Raw genomic sequence first — 12415 nt, forward strand, 5'->3', positions numbered from 1 at the left:
CGCTTCCGGTCAGGTGACGGTAAAGTGGGCGGATCCGCCGCCACCGGGACCGGAAGGCGGAAGTGTTGGGGGGTTCGCCGGTGGTTGGCGGAGCCTCCGGGACCATAGAGAGGCGGTGTGGGGGAGCGGGACGAGCGGGACGGAGCGTCACCCCCGCCCCGGGATAGAGCGTCTCCCCCCACCCGCCCGGGGCTGCGGCCTAGCGGGGGTTAAAGCCGGGCCTAGCGGTGAGGCCTAAAGCCCGGCCCAGCGCGGGGAGCGGGAACGAGGCCTGGGGGGGGAAAGGGAGGAAAAAGAGGGGAAGAAAAGGGTAAAGAGGGGGAAAAGGGAGGAAAAATGGGAAAAAAGGGGGGGGAAGGGAGGAAAAAGGGGGGAATAAGGGGGGAAAATGGGACGAAAAAAGGGGGAAAAGGGAGGAAGAAAGGGGGCAAAAAAGGGGAGGAAAAAGGGACAAAAGGGGGGGAAAAAAGGGAGGAATAAGGGAGGAAAAAGGGGGGAATAAGGGAGGAAAAATGCGATGAAAAAAGGGGGAAAAAGGGAGGAAGAAAGGGGGCGAAAAAGGGGGGGAAGGGGGGAAAAAGGGGAGGAAAATGTGGAGGAAAAGAGGGGAGAAAAAGGGAGAAAAAGGGGGGAAAAAGAGGGGAAAAGGGGAGGAAAAGAGGGAAGAAAAAGGGGGAAAAAGGGAGGGAAAGGGAGGAAAAAGGGGGAAAAAGGAGGAAAAGAGGAGAAAAAAGGGGAGGAAAAAGGGGGAAAAAGGGGAGGAAAAGAGAGGGAAAAAAGGGAGGAAAAAGAGGGGGAAAAGGGGGAAAAGGGAGGAAAAGGGGGAAAAAGAGAAGAAAAAAGAAGAAGTGGGGGAAAAGAGAAAAAGAGAAGAAAAGGGGGAAGAAAAAGAGGGGAGGAAAAGGGGGGAAGAAAAGGGGGAAGGAGGAAAAAGAGGGGAAGGAAAGGGAGGAAAAAGAGCGGAAGAAAAGGGGAAAAAGGGGGGAGGAAAAGGGTGAAAGGGGAGGAAAAGGGGGGAGGAAAAGGGTAAAAAGGGGAAGAAAAGGGTAAAAGGAGAAGAAAAAGGGGGGAGGAAAAGGGGAAAAAGGGAGGAAAAAGGGGGGAGGAAAAGGGAGGAAAAGGGGGAAGGAAAAAGGGGGGAGGAGGAAAAAGAGCGGAGGAAAAGGGTAAAAAGAGAAGCGTAAAAAGGGAGGAAAAGAGGGGGAAAAAGCAGCAAAAAGAGGCGGGGGGAAAAAACAGACCAAAAGTCGAGAAAAGAGCTGAAAACGCGGGTGGAAAAAGGTGGGAAAAAGCCCTAAAAGCGCCTAACGCGAGGCCCCCCGTTCCCGCCCCCCCAGCGCCGGCCCCATGGCGTCGCCGAGCCCCCCCGGGGGCCGCCCCACGGCGGTGCAGACGCTGCAGGAGGAGGCGATTTGCGCCATCTGCCTCGACTACTTCGCCGACCCCGTGTCCATCGGCTGCGGCCACAACTTCTGCCGCGGCTGCATCGCGCGGCTCTGGGACGACGGCGACGCCGAGGAGGCGACGCCGACCGCGGGCGGTGCCGACTACGCCAACGACGGTGCCGACTACGCCAACGACGGTGCCGACTACGCAGACAACGGTGCCGACGGCGCCGAGGAGGAGGAGGAGGAGGAGGAGGAGGAAGACGACGACGACGACGACGACGACGAGATGTGGAGCGAGGAAGACGAAGCCGCGGAGCTTTGGGACGAAGAGGAGGAGGAGGAGGAAATTTGGGACGCGGGCGCGCGGGACGGCGCGTATTTCGGCGAGGATTACGAGGAGGACGTGATGGAGGAAGACGTGGAGGAGGAGGAGGATGAGGATGAGGAGGAGGAGGACGAAGAAACCGAAACGCCGCCTCCCCAAAGCGCCCCCCGCCCGCCGCCCTTCACCTGCCCCCAGTGCCGAAAAACCTTTTTCCAGCGGAATTTCCGCCCCAACCTCCAGCTCGCCAACATGGTGCAGATCATCCGGCAGCTCCACCCGCAGCCGCAGCGCTCGGGGGGCCCCGGGGGCACCAAGCCGGGACCCCCCGATCTATGCGAGCGGCACCAGGAGCCGCTGAAGCTGTTTTGCGAGGTGGACGAGGAGGCGATCTGCGTCGTGTGCCGCGAGTCGCGGGGGCACAGGCAGCACAGCGTGCTGCCGCTCGAGGAGGCCGTGCAGGACTACAAGGTGGGAGGGTTTTGGGGCCGAACCGGGCGGTTTTGGGTCCGAACGGGGCGGGTTTTGGGTCCGAACGGGGCGGGTTTTGGGGCCGAACCGGGCGGGTTTTGGGTCCAACGGGGCGGTCTGGGGCGTCAAATGGGGATTTTTGGGGTCGAACGGGGCAGTCTGGGGCATCCAACAGGGTGGTTTTGGGGGTCAAACGGGGATTTTGGGGGTCAAACGGGGATTTTGGGGGTCAAACGGGGTTTTTGGGGGTCAAACGGGGCGGTCCCGGGCATCAAATGGGGATTTTTGGGGCGTCGAATGAGGATTTTTGGGTTCAAACGGGGCGGTGTTGGGCATCAAACGGGGATTTTTAGGATCTAACGGGGCAGTCTGGGGCGTCAAATGGGGATTTTTGGGGTCAAATGGGGATTTTTGGGGTCGAACGGGGCAGTCTGGGGCGTCAAATGGGGATTTTTGGGGTCAAACGGGGCGGTTTTGGGCATCAAACGGGGATTTTTGGGGTCGAACAGGGCGTTTTTGGGGCGTCAAACGGGGATTTTTGGGGCATCGAATGGGGATTTTTGGACTCAAACGGGGATTTTGGCGCATGGAGCAGGGTGTTTTTGGGCATCAAAAGGACCATTTTAGGTGTCAAATGTGGTTTTTTGGGCGACAAATGGGGATTTTTGGGGTTGAACGGGGCGGTTTTGGGTCGAACCGGGCAGTTTTGGGTCACACAGAGATTTTGGGCATCGAATGGGGCGTTTTTGGGCATCGAACGGGGATTTTTGGACTCGAACGGGGATTTTGGCGCATCGAGCAGGGTGTTTTTGGGCATCAAAAGGACCATTTTAGGTGTCAAATGTGGTTTTTTGGGCAACAAACGGGGATTTTTGGGCATCGAACGGGATGTTTTTTGGGCATCAAACAGCGTGGTTTAGGTGTCAAATAAGGGGGATTTTTGGGCCAAATGGGGCGGTTTTGGGCCAAACAGGCCTCGTTTGGCATGAAATGGGGATTTTTGGGTGTAAAACAGGGAGATTTTTGTGTCGAACGGGTTTTTTGGGCGTCAAATGGGACATTTCTTTGTCAAATGGGTGGTTTTGGGGTCAAACGGGGATTTTTGGGGCATCAAACAAGGCGGTTTTTGTGTCAAACGGGGCATTTTGGGGGTCGAATGGGGTGGGTTTGGGTCAAGCGGGGCATTTTTTGTACCAAATGGGGTGGGTTTGGGCATCGAACGGGGCGATTTAAGTGTCAAACGGGGCGGTTTTGGGCCGGAACGGGGCGTTTTTGGTGCGGACCGCCCGGATTTTGGGTCCAACGTGGTGTTTCTTGTGCCGAAAGGGGTGTTCTGGGGCTTGAAAGCGGCTGTTTTGGGGGGTTTTTTTTGGCCAAAAGTGGTAAAATCGGGGAGGAAAACCCAATTTTTGCGCATCGGGCGCGTCCCGCGTGCTGGTTCTAGTTAAGCCGGGTTTAGGGTTAGGCTGAGTTTAGCAGCTGATCCCCATCCCAGGGGGGTTTTTGGGGGGATTTTGGGGGTTTTTTAGTTAAAACAAGAAGCGGGGAGGGTCTAAAATGGGTTAAAAATGGGGAGAAATGAAGGAATTGGGTTTTTCCGGCCGTTTTCTCCCCCCAGAACAAGCTCCAGAAGCACCTGGAGCCGCTCAAGCAGAAACTGGACGCGGTTCTGAAGCAAAAATCCCACGAGGAGGCGAAAATCACGGAGTTGCGGGTAAGACGGAGCCGCTTCCTTTGCCGTATCCCTTCATTTCCCGTTTTTCCGCCTTTTCCCACCCAAAAAACCCGTCGAAACGCCGGCGCGTCCTGAGGATTTGGATCTTTTCCCTACAAGTGCGAGGGCTGGAAATTCGTTTTTCTGACATCGTTTGGACTGGAAAATTCGTTTTTCTGCCATCGTTTGGGCTGGAAATTCATTTTCCTGCCACCGCAAAGGCTGAAAATTCATTTTCCTGCCATCGTTTGGGCTGGAAATTCATTTTCCTGCAACTACAAAGGCTGAAAATTAATTTTCTTGCCATCGTTTGGGCTGGAAATTCATTTTCCTGTAACTACAAAGGCTGAAAATTAATTTTCCTGCCATCGTTTGGGCTGGAAATTCATTTTCCTGCAACTACAAAGGCTGGAAATTCATTTTACTCCCACAGAAAGGGCTGGAAAATTCATTTTCAGGCTGAAAATTCATTTCCCTGCCATTGCTGGGGCTGGAAAATTCATTTCCCTGCATGTGCAAGGGCTGGAAATTAATTTTTCTGTTAAATTAGAGCTTAACGAAGCAAATTTAAGTCTGAATATGGTGGGGGTAGATGTCCCATCCCCACCCCCTGATCTCAGGCCCTTTTTGCCCAATTTCCCCCCGTTTTCCCCCGTTTTCCGCAGGAGCAGATGCGGCTGGAGCTGCAGGACCTGGGGCAGGTTTTGGGTTCATTCTCGGCTCATTTCTCCCCAATTTTGGGTCATTTCTCCCCAATCTCAGCTCGTTTCTCCCCGTTTCCGCAGGAGCAGATGCGGCTGGAGCTGCAGGACCTGGCGCAGGTTTTGGGTTCGTTCTCGGCTCATTTCTCCCCAATTTTGGGTCATTTCTCCCCAATCTCAGCTCGTTTCTCCCCGTTTCCGCAGGAGCAGATGCGGCTGGAGCTGCAGGACCCGGGGCAGGTTTTGGGTGCAATTTTGGGTCATTTCTCCCCAATCTCAGCTCGTTTCTCCCCGTTTCCGCAGGAGCAGATGCGGCTGGAGCTGCAGGACCCGGGGCAGGTTTTGGGTTCATTCTCGGCTCATTTCTCCCCAATTTTGGGTCATTTCTCCCCAGTCTCAGCTCGTTTCTACCCGTTTCCGCAGGAGCAGATGCGGCTGGAGCTGCAGGAGCTGCAGTCGGAGCTGGAGGCCCTGCAGCGGTTCCTGCTGGGCGAGCAGGTGCAGCAGCTGCAGCAGCTCGAGTCGCGGTTCCAGGGGCTCCTGGCACGGCAGAGCCGCAACGTGGCGGCGCTGGAGACGCAGCGGACGGCGCTGGAGCGGCTCATCGCGCAGGCGCAGGACACCGCGCGCCAGGACGGGCTGCAGCTCATCAAGGTGCCTTCGGCGCCGCGCGTCACGTCGCAATTTTGGGCGAGTTCTGTCCGGGTTTTGGGCGGATTGCATCCAGATTTTGGGCAAGTTCTGTCTGGGTTTTGGGCGAGTTCTGTCCAAGTTTTGGGCGGATTGCATCCAGATTTTGGGCGAGTTCTGTCCGGGTTTTGGGCGAGTTCTGTCCAAGTTTTGGGCGGATTGCGTCCAGGTTTTGGGTGAGTTCTGTCCAAGTTTGGGGCGGATTACATCCAGATTTGTGGCGAGTTCTGTCCAAGTTTGGGGGGGATTGCGTCCAGATTTCGGGCGAGTTCTGTCCAGGTTTTGGGCGGATTGCGTCCAGGTTTTGGGCGAGTTCTGCCCAGGTTTTGGGTGAGTTCTGTCCAAGTTTGGGGCAGATTGCATCCAGATTTTGGGCGAGTTCTGTCCAAGTTTGGGGCAGATTGCGTCCAGATTTTGGGCGAGTTCTGTCCAAGTTTGGGGCAGATTGCGTCCAGATTTTGGGCGAGTTCTGTCCAAGTTTGGGGCAGATTGCGTCCAGATTTTGGGTGAGTTCTGTCCAAGTTTGGGGCAGATTGCGTCCAGATTTTGGGCGAGTTCTGTCCAGGTTTTGGGCGGATTGCAGCCAGATTTTGGGCAAGTTCTGTCCGGGTTTTGGGTGAGTTCTGTCCAAGTTTTGGGCGGATTGTGTCCAACTTTTGGGGGAATCAGGTTCAAATTTGGGGCAGATCATGTCCCAATTTTGGGTGAGTTTTGTCCAAATTTTGGGCAAACTGTGTCCCAATTATGGGCAGATTATGGCCAAATTTAGGGTGGGTTTTGTCCAGATTTGGGGCGAATTATGTCAAAATTTAGGGCGAATAGTGTCCAAATTTGGGGCGGATTGTGCCCGATTTAGGGCAAATTCTGTCCAAATTTTGGGGCAGATTTTGTCCCAATTTTGGGCAGATTATGTCCTAATTTGGGGTGAAGTGTATCCGAATTTTGGGCAGATTGTGTCCAAATTTTGGGCGAATTTCATCCAGTTTTGGGGTTGGGATGAGCGAAAAATCACAACCAAGGATCCCAGAGCCCCATTTGTCCCATCAAACCTCTCCCAGAATTGCCGACCCTTGGTACTTTTCCAACATTTTGGGTGCGAAGAGGGAAAATTCAGCCTCAACTCCCCTAATTTCTCCTTTTTTTTCTTTCCCCTTTTCTCCCATTTCTCCACGTTCAGGACATCAAAGGCACCTTCATCAGGTCAGTGACTTTCTCGCTCTAAAGAGCTTTTGCGGGGGGAGCGAAAATACGACAAATTCCCCAATTTTTTTTTTTTTTTGGGAATTTCTTTTTTCCTCAGGTGCGAAAACGTCAAATTCCAAGAGCCTGAGATGGTGCCCGTGGACGTGGGGAAGAAATATCGGGATTGTTTCCTGCAGGACGTGGTGATGAGGAAGATGGAGAAAGTTTTCAGCAAAGTCCCCAAGGGTGAGCGACGCAATCGGGGGGAAATTTGGAGCATTTTGGGGGAAATGGGCGCGAAACCCAAAGGGTTTGCAACCCAAAGGGTTTGGGGTTTGAAACCCAAAGGATTTGGGGGTTTGAGACCCAAAGGGTTTGGGGCTTGAAACCCAAAGCGTTTGGGGATTTAAGACTCAAATGATTTGGGGGTTTGAAACCCAAAGGATTTGGGGGTTTGAGACTCAAAGCGTTGGGGGATTTAAGACTCAAAGGGTTTGAAACCCAAAGGATTTGGGGGTTTGAGACCCAAAGCATTTGGGGTTTGAGACTCAAAGGTTTTGGGGATTTAAGACCCAAAGCGTTTGGGGATTTAAGACCCAAAGCGTTAGGGGCTTGAAACCCAAAGTGTTTGGGGTTTTAAGACTCAAAGTGTTTGGAGTTTGAAACCAAAAACGTTTGGAGTTTGAGACTCAAAGGGTTTGGGGCTTGAAACCCAAAGGGTTTAGGTAAAACCCAAAGGGTTTGGGGTTTGAGACCCAAAGGGTTTGGGGCTTGAGACTCAAAGGGTTTGGGGTTTGAAACCCAAAGCGTTTGGGGCTTGAAACCCAAAGGGTTTGGGGATTTAAGACTCAAAGGGTTTGGAGTTTGAAACCAAAAGCGTTTGGAGTCTGAGACTCAAAGGGTTTAGGGCTTGAAACCCAAAGGGTTTGGGGTTTGAGACTCAAAGGGTTTGGAGTTTGAAACCCAAAGCGTTTGGGGCTTGAAACCCAAAGCGTTTGGGGCTTGAAACCCAAAGCGTTTGGGGCTTGAAACCCAAAGCGTTTGGGGATTTAAAACTCAAAGGGTTTGGAGTTTGAGACCCAAAGGGTTTAGGGCTTGAGACCCAAAGGGTTTGGGGTTTGAAACCCAAAGGGTTTGGGGTTTGAGACTCAAAGGGTTTGGGGCTTGAAACCCAAAGGGTTTAGGGTTTGAGACTCAAAGGGTTTTGGGATTTAAGACTCAAAGGGTTTGGGGTTTGAGACTCAAAGGGTTTGGGGTTTGAAACCCAAAGGGTTTAGGTAAAACCCAAAGGGTTTGGGGATTTAAGACTCAAAGGGTTTGGAGTTTGAAACCCAAAGCATTTGGGGCTTGAAACCCAAAGCATTTGGGGATTTAAGACTCAAAGGGTTTGGAGTTTGAAACCAAAAGTGTTTGGAGTTTGAGACCCAAAGGGTTTAGGGCTTGAGACCCAAAGGGTTTGGGGTTTGAAACCCAAAGGGTTTGGGGTTTGAAACCCAAAGGGTTTAGGTAAAACCCAGAGGGTTTGGGGTTTGAGACTCAAAGGGTTTGGGGATTTAAGACTCAAAGGGTTTGGGGTTTTAAGACTCAAAGGGTTTAGGGCTTGAGACTCAAAGGGTTTAGGGCTTGAAACACAAAGGGTTTAGGGTTTGAGACTCAAAGGGTTTGGGGATTTAAGACTCAAAGGGTTTGGGGTTTGAGACTCAAAACCAAAAGGACTGGGGGCTTGCGACCCAAAGCGTTTGGGGGTTTCAAACCCAAAGCGTTTGGGGGTTTGAAACCTGAAGGATTTGGGGGTTTGAAACCTGAAGGATTTGGGGGTTTGAAACCTGAAGGATTTGGGGGTTTGAAACCCAAAGCGTTTGGGGATTTAAGACCCAAAGCATTAGGGGCTTGAAACCCGAAGTGTTTGGGGTTTTAAGACTCAAAGGGTTTGGGGCTTGAAACCCAAAGGGTTTAGGTAAAACCCAAAGGGTTTGGGGTTTGAGGCTCAAAGGGTTTGGGGTTTGAGACTCAAAGGGTTTGGGGATTTAAGACTCAAAGGGTTTGGGGTTTGAGACTCAAAGGGTTTGGGGATTTAAGACTCAAAGGGTTTGGGGATTTAAGACTCAAAGGGTTTGGAGTTTGAAACCCAAAGCATTTGGGGCTTGAAACCCAAAGCATTTGGGGATTTAAAACTCAAAGGGTTTGGAGTTTGAAACCAAAAGTGTTTGGGGTTTGAGACCCAAAGGGTTTGGGGTTTGAAACCCAAAGGGTTTGGGGTTTTAAGACTCAAAGGGTTTGGGGTTTTAAGACTCAAAGGGTTTGGGGTTTTAAGACTCAAAGGGTTTGGGGCTTGAGACTCAAAGGGTTTAGGGCTTGAAACCCAAAGGGTTTAGGGTTTGAGACTCAAAGGGTTTGGGGATTTAAGACTCAAAGGGTTTGGGGTTTGAGACTCAAAGGGTTTGGGGTTTGAAACCCAAAGGGTTTAGGTAAAACCCAAAGGGTTTGGGGTTTGAGACTCAAAGGGTTTGAAACCAAAAGGACTGGGGGCTTGCGACCCAAAGCGTTTGGGGGTTTCAAACCCAAAGCGTTTGGGGGTTTCAAACCCGAAGCGTTTGGGGGTTTGAAACCCGAAGTGTTTGGGGCTTTGAAACCCGAAGGATTTGGGGGTTGTGACCCAGAGCCCCCTGAGCGTTTGTGTCCCCGCAGCCGAGGTGACGCTGGACCCCGCGAGCGCCCACCCGCGCCTGGCGCTGTCCCTGGACCGCCGCAGCCTCAAACTGTCCGACCGGCGCCCGCCCGGCCCCGAACCCGCCGCCAAACGCCCCGACGGCGACTTCAGCGTCCTGGGCTCGCCGGGATTCACCGCCGGCCGCCACTACTGGGAGGTGGAGGTGGCCGGGCGGCGCGGCTGGGCCGTGGGGGCGGCGGCGCGGCGCCGCGGAAAACCGCCCCCGCAGCAGCGCGAGGTTTGGTGCGTCGGCACCCCCGGCAAGCGCCCGCGGGCGCACGGGGCGGCCGAGCAGACGGTGCCGGCGCCGGCGGGGCGGCCGCGCCGCTTCGGCGTCTACCTGGACTACGAGCGCGGCCAGCTGGGCTTCTATAACGCCCACACCATGGGCCACATCCACACGTTCCGCGCCGCCTTCCGCGAGCGCGTCTTCCCCTTCTTCAGGGTGCTGGGCCGGGGCACGCGCATCCGCATCTGCGCCTGAGCCCGCGCGGCGCCCCGCGCGCTCTGCCCGCCCGCCGGCCTGCGCGCCGCTTCGCGCCCCTCGCCGCCCCCTGCGGCCCCTTCGCGCCCGGTTTGCGCCCCGTTCCTCCCGTTTTTTGCCCCACTTTCGCCCCAAATCCGCCACTTTTTCCCCCAGTTTCGCCCTAAATCCGCCACTTTTTCCCCCAATTTTGCCCCAATTTTGCCCCAAATCCGCCGTTTTTTCCCCCCAATTTCCCCCCAATTTCCCCCCAATTTTCCCCCAGTTTTGCCCCAATTTTCCCCCTAAATCCACCACTTTTCCCCCCAATTTCCCCCCAATTTCCCCCCAATTTCCCCCCAATTTCCCCCCAATTTTCCCCCAATTCCGCCGTTTTTTCCCACCAATTTTGCCCCAATTTTGCCCCTTTCCCCCCCCAGTTTTGCTCCAAATCTACCGTTTTTCCCCCCCCAGTTTCCCCATTTCCCCCCAAATTTGCCCCAATTTTGCCCCAATTTCCCCCCAAATCCGCCACTTTTTCTCCCCAATTTTCCCCCAATTTTCCTCCAAATCCGCCGTTTTTCCCCCCCAATTTCCCCCCAATTTCCCCCCAAATCCGCTGTTTTTTCCCACCAATTTTGCCCCAATTTTGCCCCAGTTTTCCCCCTTTTCCCCCCCAGTTTTCCCCCAATTTTCCCCCAAATCTGCCGTTTTTTCCCCCAATTTTCCCCCAATTTCCCCCCAAATTTGCCCCAATTTTGCCCCAATTTTCCCCCAAATCCGCCACTTTTTTCCCCCAATTTCCCCCCATTTTTCCCCCAAATCCACCACTTTTTTCTCCCCAATTTTCCCCCAATTTCGCCCCTTTTTCTCCCCCTTTTTCCCCCCCTTCCCCCCCAGTTTTCCCCCCATTTCCCCAGCAGATGGTGCCGGCGCCTTTGCCCCTTTGCACCCAATTTGCGCCTCTTTCCACCCAATTTCTGCCACTTTCCTCTGAATTTTTTGCCCCAATTTCACCCCAATTTCACCCTAAATCCACCACTTTTCCCCCCAATTTTCCCCCCAATTTTCCCCCAAATCCACCCCAATTTTCCCCCAATTTCCCCCCCAATTTTCCCCCAATTTTCCCCCAATTTCGCCCGTTTTCCCCCCCAATTTCCCCCCAATCTCCCCAATTTCTGCCCCTTTTTCCCCCCAATTTCACCCCTTTTCCCCCACAATCGCCCCAATTTCCACCCCAATTTCTGCCCCAATTTCCCCGCAATTCCCCCCAATTTTCCCCCGCTTCCCCCCGGTTCGGCGGCCGAGCAGACGGTGCTGACGCCTCCACCGCTGCGCCTGAGCCCGGGCCGGGCGGCGCTTTTTGGCGCTTTTTGGGCTCCTTTCCGCCCTTTTTGGGCCCCTTTCTGCCCTTTTTTCCACTCCTTTCCGCCCCTTTTTCCAGCCCCTTTCCGCCCTTTTTTCCGCCCCTTTTTGCCCTTTTTTCAGCCCCTTTCCGCCCTTTTTTTGGCTCCGTTCCACCCAATTTCCGCCCTTTTTTTGGCCCCTTTTTTGCCCTTTTCCCCTCCTTTTTTCCGCCCCTTTTCTCCCTTTTTTCCGCCCTTTTTTGGCCCCTTTTTTGCCCTTTTTTGGTCCCTTTTTTGCCCCTTTTTTGCGCTTTTCCCCTCCTTTTTTCCGCCCCTTTTCTCCCTTTTTTCCGCCCTTTTTTCCACCCCTTCCCACCCTTTTTTCCTCCTCTTCCTCTCCCCTTTTTCCGCCCTTTTCCCACCCTTTTTTTTTGGCTTTTCGCCCTTTTTTTGGCTCCTTTCCAGCCAATTTCTGCCCCTTTTTCTGCCCTTTTTTTGGTCCCTTTCCGCCCTTTTTTTGGTCCCTTTCCGCCCCCTTTTTTGGCTCCTTTTTTTTTTGCCCCTTTTTCCTCCTTTCTCCCCATTCCCCCCCCCCCCCCCCAAATTTTCCCCCGTTTTCCCCATTTTCCTCTCTCTTCCTCCTCCCCCCCCGGTTCCAGCACTTGCCCCACGCTCCTTTTTCCCCTTTTTTCCCCCTTTTCCCCCCGTTTCGGGTCCCTCGCCGCACTTTCCGCTCCCTCCGCCTCCGCCGCATTTTTCCCTGGAAACACCGAAAATTCCTCTTCAAAACCCCCTTTTTTTTTCCCCCCCAAGAACCCGCTCTCCGGACTCGCTCCCATTTTCCCAGCAACACCCAAAACTCCCCGTTTTTCCCCCATTTTTCCACCCGCGGGTGAATTTTGAGGCTTCTCGGCCCTTTTCGAGCCCTCGAGCGAAATCCGGAACTTGGAAAAATCCGTCGTTTCCCCCCCCAAATCCGCTGCCGAGGTGCCTGAATTTTGCAATTTCCCGTTTTTTGAGCATTTTTCCAGGCCCATTCGCCTCCTGCTCTTTGCCTGCCTGTGTTTTTGGGGAGGAAACTCCCTTTTTTAGCCATTTTTTGTCGTCCTGGCACTTTATGGGGCGGAACCGGCCGCTCGTTTCCCCTCCAGAGCTCCCACCATTGGGAATATTTATTATTTTTCTCCCTTTTTTGCCTCTTTTTCTCGGCTTTTTGCCGAGTTTCCGCCGGATCCCACTCGAGAGACTCCGGTCGTGTTTTATTCTTTTTGCTGGTGGTGGATTAGCGCTGTAATTTTATTTTAATTGTTCCCGTCGGCGTTACAGAGCTTGTTCAGAATATTTTTGGCTAAAATAAAGAGTTAAAGGGAGATTTAGTTTTATGAGATGTTGAGAAATAATTAAGAATAATAAATAATAAAGATTAAA

General features: G+C 53.5%; 1 protein-coding gene across 1 annotated transcript; it reads left to right on the forward strand.

Annotated features, from left to right (window-relative positions):
* Positions 1-18: 18 nt before the first annotated feature.
* TRIM41 (tripartite motif containing 41) lies at positions 19-9684 on the forward strand. The gene is made up of 7 exons (XM_065654785.1): positions 19-227; positions 1338-2181; positions 3800-3895; positions 5020-5250; positions 6464-6486; positions 6587-6714; positions 9157-9684. The coding sequence occupies exons 2-7, from the start codon at positions 1348-1350 to the stop codon at positions 9660-9662; spliced, it is 1818 nt and encodes a 605-aa protein (XP_065510857.1). The 5' UTR covers positions 19-227; positions 1338-1347; the 3' UTR covers positions 9663-9684.
* The last annotated feature ends 2731 nt before the right edge of the window (positions 9685-12415 follow it).

The sequence above is a fragment of the Caloenas nicobarica genome, chromosome 35 (genome assembly GCF_036013445.1).
Source record: "Caloenas nicobarica isolate bCalNic1 chromosome 35, bCalNic1.hap1, whole genome shotgun sequence".
Lineage (NCBI taxonomy): Eukaryota > Metazoa > Chordata > Aves > Columbiformes > Columbidae > Caloenas > Caloenas nicobarica.

Excerpts from the sequence above, each read along its gene's own strand:
- TRIM41 (XM_065654785.1), top strand. The coding sequence starts at position 1,348 with ATGGCGTCGCCGAGCCCCCCCGGGGGCCGCCCCACGGCGGTGCAGACG. Across the intron at positions 5,251-6,463 it reads ACGGGCTGCAGCTCATCAAG|GACATCAAAGGCACCTTCAT; the intron begins GTGCCTTCGGCG and ends CTCCACGTTCAG. Across the intron at positions 6,715-9,156 it reads TTTCAGCAAAGTCCCCAAGG|CCGAGGTGACGCTGGACCCC; the intron begins GTGAGCGACGCA and ends GTGTCCCCGCAG.